The sequence below is a fragment of the Fulmarus glacialis genome, unplaced genomic scaffold (genome assembly GCF_000690835.1).
Source record: "Fulmarus glacialis isolate BGI_N327 unplaced genomic scaffold, ASM69083v1 scaffold4275, whole genome shotgun sequence".
Lineage (NCBI taxonomy): Eukaryota > Metazoa > Chordata > Aves > Procellariiformes > Procellariidae > Fulmarus > Fulmarus glacialis.
In genome coordinates this window covers 7,801-24,705 of record NW_009210993.1, presented here as the reverse complement: position 1 = coordinate 24,705, position 16,905 = coordinate 7,801, and the positions used below count along the sequence as shown (strand labels likewise).

The following is a 16,905-nucleotide window of genomic DNA, read 5'->3' as shown; positions in this document are numbered from 1 at the left end:
CAGAGCCAGCATGCGTTCTGGAAGGCGTAGGAACAGGCACATCACAGCCACAGTTCTTGCTGGACCTTCAGGGGACATTTAGACAGGGTAAGCTCACGTAGACTGTGTGTATGTAAAGCATACATAAACTTATCTGGGCATCAGCTGCGCCTTCCCTTCATCAGCTATGAATTTAAGGTGATGGAGTCCATCTGATAACATGGTCAAGTGTCTGGTCAGATGACATGGCAAGGTAGGAAGAAGTGGTCAAACAAAAGTTTTAATGATCTTCCCAAAACAGAGAATCTGCCACTAGGCAACTACCAAATCTCTAGTGCCACTGAGTACCGAGTGGTGGGAGACACACAAATGCTTTTCCTCCTGCTCAGAGTTCAGGGTACAGACAGTGAATTGGGAAACTGATGGCCGCTTCTGCCGCCCTTCGGTCACTGCTGTAATGAATTTCCTGCTCCAGGACATGGGCATCTGCCATTCTTAGTCTGCATGGTGGAGGAACTATATGAAAGGGCTTCCTTGCGGAGATACTGCAGAGAGGTCATAAAAGGAGGTTTGGACGGCTTGAGAAGTGGCTCACAAGTTCACTGGAGGCTGCCCAGATGTATGCTGCCAAAGCCACTTCTGCATTAACCACAGATGAATCCAACTTGTGCTGGTTGTCAGGCACGGAGCGCAGAATGGCCAGCATCCTGCCCTCGCACGGAGGGGTGACCTGATCCAGAAGACTTTGCCTGGTCCTGTAAGAGGCAGGCACCGTCAGGTTGTGGGTACAGGACCCAGTTGTCACTGCACAGCACGCAGCATTGTCTGACAGCTTTGCGTGTTTCACCCGCTGCAGGAGCAATGTCACATGCTGCAGCATCTGCTGCACGTGGGCCAGCCTGCGTTACGGAGCAGGGCGCGGGAGGATCCTGTGAATTTTTTTGCTCACAGAGGAGTTGGACTCGAGTCTGGCAGAAGAGTCAGCCTGGTCAACTAAAGCAGGCACGTAGCGACACTCCTGAATAGGTTCCGAGTTCTGCTGCCTACAGATCAACACAGAGAGAAGGGGGTTATACTCTGACCCCTCTGGCCCTCCAAAAAAATAGGCAATTCTTTTTTTCCATAGAACAGAAAAGCACCAAAGTGTTTCTGGGTTTTATTTTGGGGATTTTTTTTTGTTTCTTGTGATGGTTTTTTTCTGTAATGGCATGTCAGAACAGGACAGTCTACCTTCAGCACCTACCAAATTACAGTGCTCAACAGCCTGTGCAGGCCAATCGCGGTGGTCATTCTACGATGGCATGCATGGGGAAAGGAATGCAAAAGGCAGGTGTGTGGGAGCCATGCAAATCTGAGTACTGCTGAAGCTAAAAAATTCTTCAGTTTCCAGCACTTGAGTATTCAATTCACATATAGACAAGCACTTCAGGGAGATCCCGTTTTTTTTTAATTCTTGGAACAAGGAGAGATAGGGAGCAAGAGAGACAAGGGACAGCATTACACGACATAAACCCAAACTCCTAGGTTTTATACAAGGGATCAAATGTCAAATGTAGGATGTGATCCTATTGAGTGACTTGTTCCTACGGCTGACAGGTACCTCAGGATTTTGTTTTCAGAGGAAACATTTGTAGACCTTGCTAACATACTACCTTATGAGCTAACGGAAGTGGTACATTCCTGAAAGTGTAAGGATTAAAGGAATATTTTGCCTCCCAGAGAAGTAAGCACTAACACACAACACTACAAAATGCCTCTGGAAACAATGACAAACAGTTGTTTTGCCATAATGAAATTTGTGAAGTAAATTGGGAATGATTACTTGACATTTGTGTGTGTGGGGAGATATTAATTAGCTGATCTTCCTCCAGTCTTCACCAATCACAATTTATTTTGTTTCCATCTATTAACACAAATTTTTGTGTGGTTGATACATGGTGATTTTGCCCATTTTTTGACTGGGAAGACACGCTAAATTTTTAAAAAGAAAATAAGGAAAACCTAGTAAAAAAAACTGAACAGGTTTGTTCTATTCATGTTTGCCTTTGGGCGGGGGGAGAAAGGGGAGAAGTAGGAAAAGAACATGTCATATTCTCCAGAACAGCTTTATTTCCCTTCTATCACATCTCTTGCCTTCCTGTGAGAATCAAAGTTCTTCTTTCTGAATTGCTAATGAAAGGAAAAAGCTCAGTGGGGGCCACAGCCCCATCATGGAACAGATCAGGAAACGGAGTAAGCAGGCCATCTGCCCATGTCACAGGCTTTTATGGCCATTAACTAGAAAATGACAAAAATGAAAAGGAATATGCTGGATAAAAATAATACAGCATAGGGGCTAATCTGCAGCCAATCAGATGAGGTGTAAGGAAAATGTTGTGAATATGATGGAGTTTTGATTTTGTTAGGAGTCATCTGCTTCCAGCACTGGGAGCAGCCAACCCAGCGCAGCTCCTTCAGCCAGCACTCTGCTGCAGGAGAGATGACCTCTCAAAACAGGATTTACGTGAGCTGTGACAAAGATAATGATGAGTATTCTGTATTCTGTAAGAAATTAAAACTATCACTACCAGTGAGAAGTTTAGATGCATGACTTCTATAATGGAGGGAGTAAAACGAGGATTTCAAAAGCACTGTTACTGCTAGAAATTTATCTATCTTAATATTTTCTAGTAGGTAGGAAAGAATGAAGACAAATAAATGGGGATTTCTTTCTTTTTCTATCTTTCTTAGCAAAGACAATCGTAAGAGGGAATTAAGAGAGGGAACTAAACCATCACTTCAGCCATTCATTTTAAACAACTTCAAGCATATTTAAAAAGATGTTTTCAGTATGTTCCTGAGAAAAAACCCATAACTACATTGGTGCAAACTGAGTTGCAGTAACAATGGAAAAAATCAGAAAGTCAGACCGAGGAAGTGAAGAAATTGACAGTGATGGAGTTCGTTTGATCTACTCAGAAAAATCATAGACATAAACCTACCACTTGTTCTCCCATAGATTTTAAGTGCAATCAACTAAAATGTGCATTGTAAGTAAGAACACTTGTCAATTTATGCCCCATCGTCAGTACAGGCAAGCTGAAGACACTGAATTTTCCAGCTGTTTCACATCCCTTTAATCAGTGAAACAAAATCTGAATAAAAATAAATTATGAATAAAACCTCCATATTATTTTCTGTGCTTCTGGGGGCTGTAGAATTCATGTTAGCCCCTTCCAGCACAAAATCAGACCTGGTGTGCCTTTGTAGAGCACTGAACACAAAATTCTCTGTTTCTTACTGCTATAACATAATATGAATATCAAACAACAATTGAACAGAGACAAATGACAGATTTAAAAAATGTATCTAGAAATAAATTGTATGCATTTTGAAGATAAGAAAAAAGTCACAAACATTTCCTAGAACATGAAACACTTTGGTGGCTGTAATGCGTTAGCATAACAAAGTGGTTGACTTCAAGTAAAGATTTTTCTCATTTGCGAAGTTGGTGTTGATTCTGTCAGCTGAATACAGTTAACAGGCAATAAACTGATGCATACTTGATCTCCCTTTTGATGCGCTGTTTTACATCTTTTACAGAGCTTCTAAGTAAGTTTTTAATTTGTAGAAAATGGGTAAGACACAAAAATACAGAGCTACGATACATTACACTGTTTCTTTTAGAAAGCTGTTAGAAGTGGGCTATTCAATGCTTATCCAAAGCTGATATATTTAAACTATAAGAAGCAGATGGAGACACGTGATGTTCACCTTAACAGGGTTTTACTGACCTGGTAGGTAGAAAGGAACGTTCATCTATAGGAAGTCAGTGTGTGCATGGCTATGTATGTTCCAAATACTTCAATGTCTAGCAATCTTCCTATCATAACCTCATTTTCAAAATGACAAGTTTATTCTTTTAAACAAAAAAAGTCTGAAAGACAGAAAAATCTTTTTAAATGGCTGCAGCAAACCAGGGTATTTTCATTTATGTATTGTCTGACTAGCTAAGGTTATCTCAGATCTTACTAACAGACTTTATAGGAAAAAAAATCCTGCTCGTACTCAAGCAATAACCAGACAACATTCCTCTTGTATGAAAATAATATACCTTTAATTTATTTACAAGACTGACCAACTGGATGAAGTGGCTGTACTTCAGATGCACTGCAAGAGCTTTCATTAGTGACCTATGTCACTGTTCATATGTATTCTCTTGATATCAGTTATAAAACATACAATCAAACAAATTACGAAAGGGTTGTGAAAAGTTGAAATAAAAGGAATGTACACAGCAATTAGACAAAAGTTAAGAGAAAAAAACAACGAAAATCTTTCTACACCCACTTTCAAAAATGTAATTTTAAAAGGTGAAAATTGTTTTTTCATGTTATTGTTTAGATAATATGAATGGACTGATTCTCTGACTTAATGTCAACATCTACAGTAAAAGCCAGTATGTCTCAAATTTGCATGCTAGCTAGTAACATCTGTCAATTGTAGAAAAGTTTAATATATATCGAATTCTTCTGGGAGCTTTGACATCACTAAGTGGTGAAACGTGTGTGACATTAAGATAAGAAAATACAATCATATTTCTTACCTTCTGGCCAGCCATTCGCAACAACAAATTAAGCAGCTGTTAATAATTTCTGTCATTTTATATCTCCCATAAAAGTGCATGTAAAAAATTTCACAGAGGTGCTAGGTAGCATACAATTACAAGAGAAAGTCTTGGTTTCTGATACATTCAATTTGCTAAATTTACGCACTAAAATGAAAGATAAGATGCAGACATTGTGGTATCAGTTCTTTATCTTTGGTAAAATGTTTTCATTTTATTATAGCTGTATGTGCTCTGATATCAATTTTGTTCATGGTCTGCTATTATTTAAACCAACAGGAAACATTTAAATGGATATAAACAGTATCAGTGTATTATTTAGTACATTCATGACTTTCTTCATACATTCTCTGAGAATGTTGCTAGCATATGGGGAAAATGAGCAAATGCTATGACCGATATGTTTACTCCCGGTTTAACATAATACTTTTACTAGTTCTTGCCATTAGGAAAAAACGTTTTGTTTTGCTTTTAAAAGAAAGGGATCAATATGACTCTAAGAACAATAAATCCTAAAAATCTGAAGTAAAAATATCAAGTATTTTGTACTTTCTTACAAATGCCAAAACAGAAAATTACACTGGAACCGACTTAAAATTTGATACTATGACCCATCTAAGTAAACAACAAAAAAGGACCACAGAGAACATCAACAATTGCTCCAAGGTATTCCAGCGATGGTCAGTAAGCGATCACTGTCTTTACTGTCTTAAAAATCCATGTCTGACTCTCTCTCACCATTTCTATCAGCATTAAAAGAAAAAAAAAAAAAGGATGAAAACTAGTTTTAAAGCAGCACTCTCCAGTGACAAGTCATACAGCAAATTCACATTGGGTTCTGGGTGGTCTTTGTTAGACTTGAACATATTAATGACGCAAACTTGACCGCATGAACCTAAGTTATACATACACAGTTATGCCTCCAAACAGCTATTAATTACACCAAATCAATTTGGCAAAGTGAGAGAATTCAATATCCCCACACCCGAAATATCCAGATGGCTGCATTCACGCAAACAATGTTACACTACCACAGCTCATACCTGGGGACCCTGAAACACTGAATTCCATCATAAAACCAATCTTTGCACGTACTTTTTATATATGCAATTCAATATGAATACTGGAAACCTTTGGAATCATGATTTTGATAGAGAGTAAGGTTTTTCTAAGTTCTTTTTTCGGGTCTTTTTGTTGTTGTTGTTGGCTTTGTTATTTTACAAATAGAGTGGCAAGCAGGCGATGGCAAGACATTCCACGGGTATAGGCTTGGGTCTGTTCTGCTGGCTTTATTCAGATGAGCCATCCTCAGTCACGCCAGCAGTGACACTGGACAAAACAAAAAAAGAACTCACAGGGGCAGGATCAAGCTTGTGGTGTCAATATTAAAAAAAACATTCACTTTGTGTCTATGCTCACATCTCAATTCTTCAAGAGTTAATTCTTGGTTTTAGAAATAAAACCTGGTAACAGTCAAAAAAGCAAATGACACCATTCTGACCCATTCTTTGACGCGGTATTATCATTTTCAGTATCTCAGTATCATTAAGAACAAAACAAATGTGAAACTGCAATTACTGTAGAAGCAAAGTCTAATACTCCAATGATTTCCAATGGACATGGCACTTTCAAATTTAAATTAAGTTTAAATTTCAAACTCCGAATTAACTATCAAGATTGTTTATAAGGGTATAATGAAAAACTGCCCCTGAGGAGCACGACGATTTAAAAAAAAAATCTTTATTATTAGAAAGTGATAAAAAAGGAAGATGCAGAAATGGGGAGTGGAGTAATACAGTTTCAATACATGTATTTGCACCAGTGAAAAATCATGCTCTTAGCGAGTCATTGATAGCTCTATCACCGATGACTTACGCTCTTTACCCATGTACAAATGTAGTAAGCCACTTCCCACTGCTGCAGTGCCCACATAGATGCAACACACACATTAAAACGCAACAAACTTAGTGCCTGACTGTCCCAGATGCTGAGCACCCTCAGCTCCCAACAGGCCCCTCAGTCTAAACCAAAGCATAATCCTGACAATAATTTAGTGGTCAAAGTCTTAGGAATTTAAAGAGCCTGTCACTTTTTTGCTTTCTTTGCTTTTTTCAGTATATCACACTTTTTTCTGTTAGGACGCCGGCATCTTTCATCAATGCTCGGTATACATTCATAATGCCATACTTCCTCCATTTTCTCCACAGGGTAAACTGCCTCCACGTAATGACGGATCAGTCTCAGTCTGATAGGATCGAGCTGTTTTTTGTTACAAGCACCTGAATGGTTGTATTGCAGTCTGAGATTCTCCGGAGTTTACGAGAAGCCTGGCAGCAAAGTTGCCGACCGACAGGCTCTGCTGCACTATCTCTCTTACCTCTTTATCAGACAGCAAATACAGAGAAGGCACAGGGAAGTCTGGATTAGGAACAACGAGTTCATCGAGTGGTATCTTGCAAAAATCTTTGCTGCTTCTTTCCGGTGGCAGCAGCGGCCCTTCAAATTCTTCTCGAAACCTCTCAGGGTTTATTGCATAGCTGAGAAATTCCCTCCTGTCGGGCCCCGGCACGTGGATTTTCCGTTGCTGTTGGTACGTGCGCCTTTGCTCCGTGTCTCTTCGTCGACACCTCTCGTCAAGCTTCCCAACAAACTCCAATGTCCACACTCTGTCATTCTTTGCTCTGGGGTACAGTATCTGCACATAATGTCGAATTAATTTAATTCTAGTGGGGTCGAGCTGTTTCTTGCCTAAAGATCCACTACAGTTGTATTGCTTCCGTAAGTTTTCATGAGTAAACAGTTCAGGAAATAAGAGAACAAGCAATCGAGAGGCAAAGTTGCCTATGGAAAGACTGCTTTCATATATGCTTTTAATCTGTTCTTTGTTCAACAGGTAATCTGGGACAGGGACATCAAAATCGGGAGGGGGAAAGTCAAGTTTGTCAAAGTCTATGGGTACAAGCCAAATTTTTTTTGAGCGCCTGCCAGGTTTTTCATATTCAAAACTGTCTTCCACTTTTATGATTGATAGATCATCTGGTAAACTTGAAGAATCGTAACAGTCATCTCTCATCTGATCACATTCACTTCCATCCATATACGTATTTTCAAGCTCATCGTTTATTCGCTGAACACATTGCTGCAACCAGGCTTCTTCTTCTTGCACATCTGGAAAGTAAATTTCAGTGTACCTACGGATTATTTGAAGCCGATGAGGATCCAGCAGTTGTTTTCCAGAGTCTCCAAAGCAGCTGTACCTTTCAGCTAATTTTCTGTGGTCGAAGAGTTCCGGAAACAATCTGTGTAACAAAAAAACAGAAAATTCCCCTGGAGAAGAAGCTTCATCTAAAAATTCACTGAGATCCTGAGCATCCAGCATGTAATCTGAGGCAATGGCATTACTCCTGTCCAAGGACAAAGCTTCCTCCTGCTCTTTATCCTCCATAAAATGAGAGGATTCAACCTGCTCAGTCTCATAAAAACTGGACGATTGCACATTCTGCTGACTGTTTTCCATTTCCCTTTGAGCCCAAAATCTATTGAAAAAATCATTGACTTGAGGCAAACACTCCACCTGCCACACAGCTGTATTCTTCACAGAAGGATAACAAACTTCCACATAGTTACGGATAAGCTGCAGATGAAGAGATTCAAGTTTCCTTTTGTTGAGAAAGCCGCATGCACTGCAGCTTCTGCTGAACTCATCGTCACTGAAGAGCTCTGGGAAGAGCTGCACTAGCAACCGGCAGGCTAAGTCTCCGCCTGATGTGCTTTGATCCATGATTTGTTTGAGCTCCGCAGAAGTCAGCTGGTACTCCGGGGGAGGCTTGAAGTCTGCAACGGACTCTGCTGGACTGACTTGCTTTTTAATTCTGCTAACCTCCAGAGACAACAGGTCAACTTTACTGTGAAGCTGAGTCATATTGGTATTGAGGGTGTTAAGCGTGTAAAACATTTTCTGTATCAAAGAATATATATTTGGGTCAGAATCTGCGGTGGCTGCTGTTATGGCAATGGCTGCAGCAGAGTCCCTTTTGCGTTGGTCGTTCAAAGTCCGAAGATGCGAGGGACTGCTGGGGTTGATTTTTTCAAACAACTCGTAAGAAGTAAACTGCTCTGCTCCTGGTGGGTTCTTCTTCTCCGTGATTTTGTGTGAGATGCCATAGAGAGGTTTTTTATAAGATGGAGTGGTTACGTCACTGAAGGATTCTTCTTCACAAAGCCACGTTACATTAGGATTCTTGTTCTTGTTTGGCTGCTCTGCGTTTACCTGAGTGGGTGAGCCAGTATCTCTGTTCTTCATATTTGAAAGGGGGCCCTTTGAATGAATAAATATTGTATTAGTAAGACTGCCTTAAAAATATTAGCTATAAATATATGTCCCTTAAGCAGGCATTGTTACATAAATATGCAAAGTCAAATTTTCTCCAGAGGACTTAGTTGTGTTAAATACATCAAAATTAATAAATTCACTAGGAAAAATAAAAATACAGTAAAGTATTTTTTAGGTTTTTTTTGTTTGTTTGTTTTGGCTCATGGCTTTCTCCGTGGAATAGAAATGCAATAATAATCCTTAGTACTCTTTACCCACAGAGCTCTAAAAACTCTCCCAAATTAAGTGTCATTATGCTTCACCTTGCATATGAGGATCTTGGGCTGTAGAGAATTTGGGTGGCAACAAGTCAGCAACAGAGCCAAGAATAGAATCTAGATTTTCTGACTCCTAGTCCTGTGACCTTGCCTCTGCCTCCAACAACTGCATTTAACATTCCAGCACTCTCTTTAGGTTAGCTTTTGAAAATACCACAAAGGCTATAAGACACCAAAATTATGCTTATTCTCTTCTTTCTGATGTGAAAGGCTTATCCAGGGTTTTTTTAATCTTTATAATGGTGTACAGCTCCTAAACAAGTTCTAAGAATGACTGTAACTTTAAAAAAGTATTCTATTTAAATAATAACTTAAAAACAAAGTGAAAAGCACCTTGGTATTGTCTTTTTAAAAAGGGAAGCCTAAGATTTCTTTATTTCTGAAAGGCAGGGAAGTTTAGACTCATGGGTTTCTAATTTTCTAAATTATTTATATAGAAAACAGTAATGAGCTCTTAAGGAATTAATGTTCTCAATAATTTCTAACTCTTCCTCATTGCTTGAAATTGGAAGCAAGCATTTTCATCAACTCACAGCAAATATGCAGGGCTTGGGTTGGGGTTGGGTTTTTTTGCAAACACATGGATATTGCAAATAATTCTTAGGAAGTTAAGTACATAAAACAGAATCAAAATCCAACATTCAGAACTCAAACATGAGAAAACACTCACAGATTTTAGAGAGGACTGTACTGAAACATTTTGTCCTTTCCACAGGACATTAATTAGATAAAAAACACAGAATTTGCATTTAAGTATTAAAACAAATGGAACACAGACTTGAGGTCTGAGCAGAGAGCCACAAGCAATTTGAAGTTCTAGTGAAGACCCCACTACATCCTACAGTGAGGAACTTGGATTAAGGTTCATTTCTGAAAAAACAGAACTGTAACACTCATGAAATTAATCTGGTCCCTATGTGTACTCACACTTGGCATCTGCTTACTGCAGTGACAAATTGAGTCTAATTACTTTTTAATTTCTAACGCAATGTATACTCAAAAGAGGCTCAGAAAGAATAAGCTGGTTTCCACTCCAAGTTTAGAAACCAGCAGACTCAATTAAATTGAAGTTGTGTTTCCAAGTTCTGTTCTCATTCACATCACACAACCCTACATATGAAACCTCGTGTTTTCACATCCAAAGCTGTGTGGATGGACAGATGATAAAATGAAAGCAATAACGCAACAGCAATATATTTCACAGTGCGCAGAATCCCTAGCTGTGGTGGCGCGTAGGACACCTGACTTCCAGGTCCCATTTAGACAACTGTCCTTTTAGTCCCACTCATATTATAGCATATTTGCTATGAGGACAGGGGGGAACCAGAGTCCTCTAACACCACCAGCTATTAAAGGGTGACTTTTACCCCAGCAAGTGATATGATATACCCTAATTAAATCAGCCTTTGTGACTTGTAAAATACCAGAACACAAGAGACCGAATTGTGAGCCGACTAAGATCCACATTGCTCCCACCTAACCATAGGCTCCTATGCGGGGACTCCACCTATACGTGTCGGTGGAGAAACAGAGGTATTTCCAGATGGTAATAAAGCTCTCCCAAATAGACATCACCTGAAAGCAGGTCATGAATATCTCCACTGACAATAAATGTAGTTCTGCTCCCGAGTTAGACACCCAGACTGAATTACAAATTTCTTTCAACGTTTTAGATCAAAAGAACAAAACAAAACTGCAATTCTAGAGAATGCATTTCTTACACATACAGTGAGACCTGCTACCTAAGTAGCTAGCTCTTCCATTAACACTCCTGTTTACAAAGAATATTCAAAATACTCCTTCACATACAGAGTATCATTAATTCAATTCCTTCTCTACTAAATAGCTTGCCACGGGCCACCAGTTGTCTGTCAGTTCTCGTCAGAACTCCTGCCGTACCTTTTCCCTAATGAATTATATAATAAAACTTGGCAATATGGGGGTAACTTGTAACTTCTATTACTGCACACTCAGAGCCAGGGCAAAGCAATATTAGAATGTGTATTAAGCAGCACAAATTCATTGTCATAAGTATCTTATTGCACTTTGACAGTGAGTACTGTGAAAGGTTGCATTCTCCGTTTTGGACGCGGTGCTCTGGAGAAGTGTTCACGCTAAGAAGAACAGCAGATCTCTGCTGCAATGGCAGCAGAACTTCTGCCCTTTCACTAATGTAGCTCACAGTGTTTGGATCTGGTTGCGGGATGGATTTGGCTATTTGCATTTCAGAAACACATAGTCAGTGTTTGACTAACAGATGACAACACATTTGGGCCGATACTTAAGGATTTTCTATTTCAGATGCATTCAAGTTTTCTTTCCTTTTGCTTCTAATTATTGTGTCTTTATACAGTTTCCATCTGGGAACAACACTATCCACAGCACAAATACATGGCTTTTCATAAATTCTCCAATTAAACTAGTATTTAATATTTTTAAATTCGTTTTCTGTAACACTGATCTTTAAACACTAATGTATTTCAGATAATACTACACCCATTTAAGATGATGAGTTTTAATGTACCATCAAAATATAAGCAAAGATATTGTTCTATGAGACTCAATGTACATAAGATAGTGCTGCTTTTTATACTACATTTGCAGAGCAAGTTTTTATATTATATACATTCTTTGAATATTTGCAAAATGCAGTATTTTGGTAAACATCGACCAATATAAGTAATTATGAAATAGTCTCTCACATTATCTCTCGGAGTCCTAAGCCAAGTTTTAAAAGTTCTTTAGTTATTGCTCTGTTCAGTGCTAAAGTCCACCTAATTTATGACCGTTATTATGCTTAATAAACAAAGTCTAAACATCCGTAAGAATATAGAGCATATTCTAGCATATGAGTAAAGAAGAATAAATATATGAGCAAGAAACATATAAAAAGATTCTATCAATCACATGAGAACTTGGAAATGTCTTGCACATAAATTTTTTAAACTTACAATCTTCTATGCTTTTTTTTTTAAAGAAAATTTGGGAAAATTAATTTCTGGTTATGAAGTGACAATCAGAATTAAAAAAAAGCAAAACATCTTCTGATAGAAAGTCATTTAGTAATACAATCACCAGCCCAATAGTACAGTTATGTAGCATAAAAAGTACAGCTCTGCTTGTATCATACATAGATGCCTATGTGATGTGTAGTAAAAATATACTACAAGCACAATATTCTCAAAAATAATTAACATTTTTTCCTCTAAACAGAAATAGTTAATGAAGTCATCAACTAAAACACAATATTGGTACTAGAAAAGTAATTAACTTTAAAAATGTTGTTAGGATTGAGGACTTTCTGGTTGGTTATTTAACTAAACATGCTGATTCACTGGGGTCAGTCAAGAATGAATTTTCATCATTGTTACTGGGTGACTTTCTGATATTGTAAGTCCAAAGTTATAATCCATTTCAAATTAAATTTGACAATTTATTAAAGGCAAACAGCAAACAGTAAAATCCAAAGCAAGCAGAGTTCAGAGACCATTATGAAGTTCTTTGAAGAATCTGAATGTAAGTAAAACAATTGTAAAAAGAAAAAGAGAAAGGAAAAGAAAGAAACCGTGTAATAAGATTAAAACCTACCTACCACAGGCATTCAGGGAAAAAAACAGCCCTGAGAAGTCAGAGAGATGACAGTCAAGAAAAAGAAATATGAAGAGCTATGGCTAGAAAGGAGAAATGAAATGCACAAATACAACATGGAATAACTGGCTAGGCAGGAGAACAGCAGAAAAGGATATGTGCATTAGAGTAGGTCATAAACTAAATATAACCCAGGGCCTGAAGTTATTCAAAAGAGGATGAATTTGAATCTAGGTTATTTTAATAAAGTGCTGAGTACGAAAAACAGGAGGTCATTATGCTGCTCTAGAGGGTGTTAGAAGAGATGTGACTATCCAACACTGGACATTACCCTTCCAGGAATCTCAAAGAGAACAACAAAAATATAAAGTGACTCCCGAAGAAGGGCTGAAAAACCAGAATTTTAGTCTTGGAAAGGAAGGGCTGAGGGTGGACAACATCACACCAATTTTCCCACGTGCAGAAGACTTTTCTAGGAACAGATGACCACTGCTTTCCGTACTGAAAAGACCAAGGACAAAAAGAAACTTGCTCAGTTTCAGCAAAGATTAATGAAAATCTCCAATTGCTAGAGGTGAAACACTAGGACAGGATAATGGAAGAGACTGGGCATCTCCTTCACCAGCTGGACAAATATCTGGATTGTCACAAGTGGGATGCCGCACCAGAAGTTGTAATACATTCTGCTCTTGATATGCTGAAGTCTTCTGCATCCCTGCATTTTTATCTTTCAAATAATACACAAATTTATACTTGTCTCACTGACATCAAAATCTGTGTCACAGAAAGAAGAATTACAGCCCTGACTCTACCACTGAGGATCCAGCTGAAGGACTGTGTGACATGAGAGGGACTGTAATCAGAGTCATGCTCAGTTAATCCAAATGACTACCTGCTCCTACGTTCTCTGACAAAAACCAAAAATCTACTTCACATGAATGAATTAACCTATAACTGTATTTCATAGATATGATCGCTCCCACGTTATTTAAAGAAATACCCAGACAAGTAATGTGTGCAAACTGGGTTAAGATTAGCCATATTTGCCTCAAACTCGTTACTAATGCAAATCTAGTTAAACGTCTTGCATTTTGCTTATAGCAGCAGTGAATTTAGCCTATGAAATATGAACAGAAAAATCACACAGTCATGTATAGAGAAGTCACCTCTTGTGTAAAGCGTCTTTTCTTCACACTGGGTAAGACATCTTGCTGGTTCCCTGAACCATCACAACCAAGTGAAGTCTGTTTCCGTTTGTTGGAATCCTGTAGGCAAGTAACTGCGCCATCCAGTGAGTGTTTCTCAGCTGATCTGGATGTTACCGAGCAGTCTAGAGCTTCATCTTCATTTTCTGTTTCTACTTTCACAACATTTTTTTTAGGAATTTTTACTGGAAAAAGAGAAGGTTTAGAAAGATAAAGCACTCTCTCCAGAAAACCATGACACCCTTAGTATAACCTTTTGAGGTTTGTTTCTTTTTATGAAAATGTGTTTTGAAGAACATAATTATTTTTTATGACTTGTACGATAAGTGTCTGCTGAGGCCACCCCAAAGTCAAGATTTTATTACACTAGGAAACATTCAGTCATCCCGTAAATGAAATTTTCTTCCCCAAAGAAGAGTCTAAAGTATAAACAAATAAAGTTACAGTAGGAAGATTTTTTTGGAGGGGGAGAAAGGATGCAGAGCAGAAAATATAATGAGTGAAAAAGATAATGGTGTATTTTAGATAGCTTTTTAAAAAAGATTAATGCAATTTGTCTTGATCCAAGTGCATTTTTTATCAGGTTACAAAGGCTTTAATTCAACAAGTATTTTTGCTTGATCATAAATTACACAAAGTATAATATTTTACCTTCATCATCATCAGTGATTTCAGCTGAATTCATCTTCTATCTCACTAAAGAACAAAAAAAATACAAAAATAAGTATCAGCATCTTCTTGTATCAGGAAATATCTACATCTCTTTTTATAATTACTTTTAATCTAGAACCACTGGGCATTAACAGCCCACAGATAATTTCCAGTCTGTACGTTTGTAATAACTAGCTATTTTCAGTAAATTTCATGGCCATCTATAGACCTGTCAACATGCAAACTATACTGCAGAAAACATACGACAGCTAGGAAAGTACTTTAAACTATATGTCTTTTTCTGGTGTGGAGAAAAGTAAAAGTAATTTCCATATAAATGGAAGTTCACTGTATTAAACTCTCCATCCTGTACCAAGTCACTACTTCTTATTACAGTCAAATGTTTTTATATTGTCATTGGGGGTGACCCAAAGTCATCACAGAAGGAAAACTCATCATAAACTGTAATATACATGCTGGAGTAAGTTTTCATTTAAAAATCTTTAATCTTTTGATATGTATTGCATCAATTCAAGCAGAGCAATCTGCAGATCTACAGTAACTACTTTTTTTTTCTAACTGTCAGCCTCTAAATAATGTAAGAATTTTTTTTGTAAGGAAAAACAAATATATGTATTATTCCAGCATGATTTTAGCATTACTTCTCACATGAAAGACTCAGCTGTATTTCTGTTTCCTTGAAAACTGATTTTGCAAGTTACCTGGAGGCAAACATCAATCTGTGGACATGTTCCTAAAAGATATTCTAAATCTTTTGGAGATCTACAAAGCAAACAACCTAATCAGATCTCACTGACTGTTACAGGGCACACAGCTGCAAACTGGCACTCTCAACTGGTAAGCTGGTGACCAGTAAACTGTCACACATCGCTCATGTTCATCTACACACAGCATTACGTTTACTTGGCCCCAGAATATTATTACTTTGCATTTTCCACAGTTACATTATTCTTTCAAATGGTTTTCTTTCAACTGTTCCTGCCTATCCTTTAGCCAAGGTCTGAAGACAGGCTTCTCTCTGCCTGGAGCAAGTGAATAAAACCAATCAAAAGTGTACGTACTTTTCATTATAATGAAATTTAAGAGAGAGATGTGGAGAGAAAGAGACAGAGAATCTGTTTTGGAGGGAAAAAAAGTCTCTAACTCCCTTCTGAATAGTGTTGAATAGCTTTTTTTTTTTTTTAATCTCAAAATACTGTTTAAAAACTGTAAACACTTGAATGCTGTGTAGCTATGAATTTTTCTTCGTCAGCAACTGATGGCTGTTAATGGTAAGTATGAGATCCCACTATGGATAAGATTTTGTATGATTGCACCACAATGAGTAGCACACACACCCAAACAAAAGATGCATGGACTTATAAAATCAGTTCATAGTGGGCCACTCCAGAAGCCAAAATACCCTTCGATGTGCTGATCTTCAACATGGCCCCTATATACAGCCTTGTAAAGGGCATCCTCAAGAGGATAACGTGAGATTGTCTTCATCATGACGTTACCAGAAAAAGTCTCTCTCAGTTGGACATAGAGCTACTACAAACCCCTTAGACAGCTACTCCTTTTACCCACCATAATCTTCTATTTCAGGACTTGTATTTATGAATTGATCCGCCTATAAATTATGCCAGCTTAACAGCACTATAATCACTTCACTTAAACTTTTGCTAACTCTGTAGAGACATAACAGCATGAAACTAAGTGGCCCACACCAACTTCTAAACCACCTGATAAGCACTGCTGAGGGTTAATACCCAGTCTTACTAACTCAACAGTATTTATGAATTTAGACACAGCCACCACAGCTCTTTATGAAAAATCCTAAGACAGTGTACTTCCTACAGTGCCATCAAAAAGCTACATTGGACCTTAAGAAAAGCACATAGTACTAAATGTTCGTATTTTGCCCTGATATCCCAGATACATTGATATTCAGTGCCTGTATCTTTCTTACACTTTTCCACACTGCACTAGGCTTAGCTCTGAGGGATGTGGTACAAGACCAACATGTGGCAATGGTCAAGAAGTGTGACACAGAGTCTTTTTGTGAGGGCCTGAGGTGACAGTAAGCAAATCAGCCGATACCACTACAGAATATTCTGTAATGGAAATCAAAATGATTTTCCAGATAATCCTAGACTGCTCTATCAGAGCAAAACAGTAAAAGATGGTAAACACAGAGCCAGAAGGGAAGACTACAAAGGTGGT

General features: G+C 38.1%; 1 protein-coding gene across 1 annotated transcript; it reads right to left on the bottom strand.

Moving 5' to 3' along the window:
* Positions 1 to 6,670: 6,670 nt before the first annotated feature.
* On the bottom strand, positions 6,671 to 14,713 carry BEND3 (BEN domain containing 3). Its single transcript, XM_009577336.1, is given in 4 exon segments — positions 6,671 to 6,902; positions 6,904 to 8,903; positions 13,990 to 14,213; positions 14,680 to 14,713. Coding segments are annotated over 4 exon segments (2,490 nt in total).
* Positions 14,714 to 16,905: the final 2,192 nt, after the last annotated feature.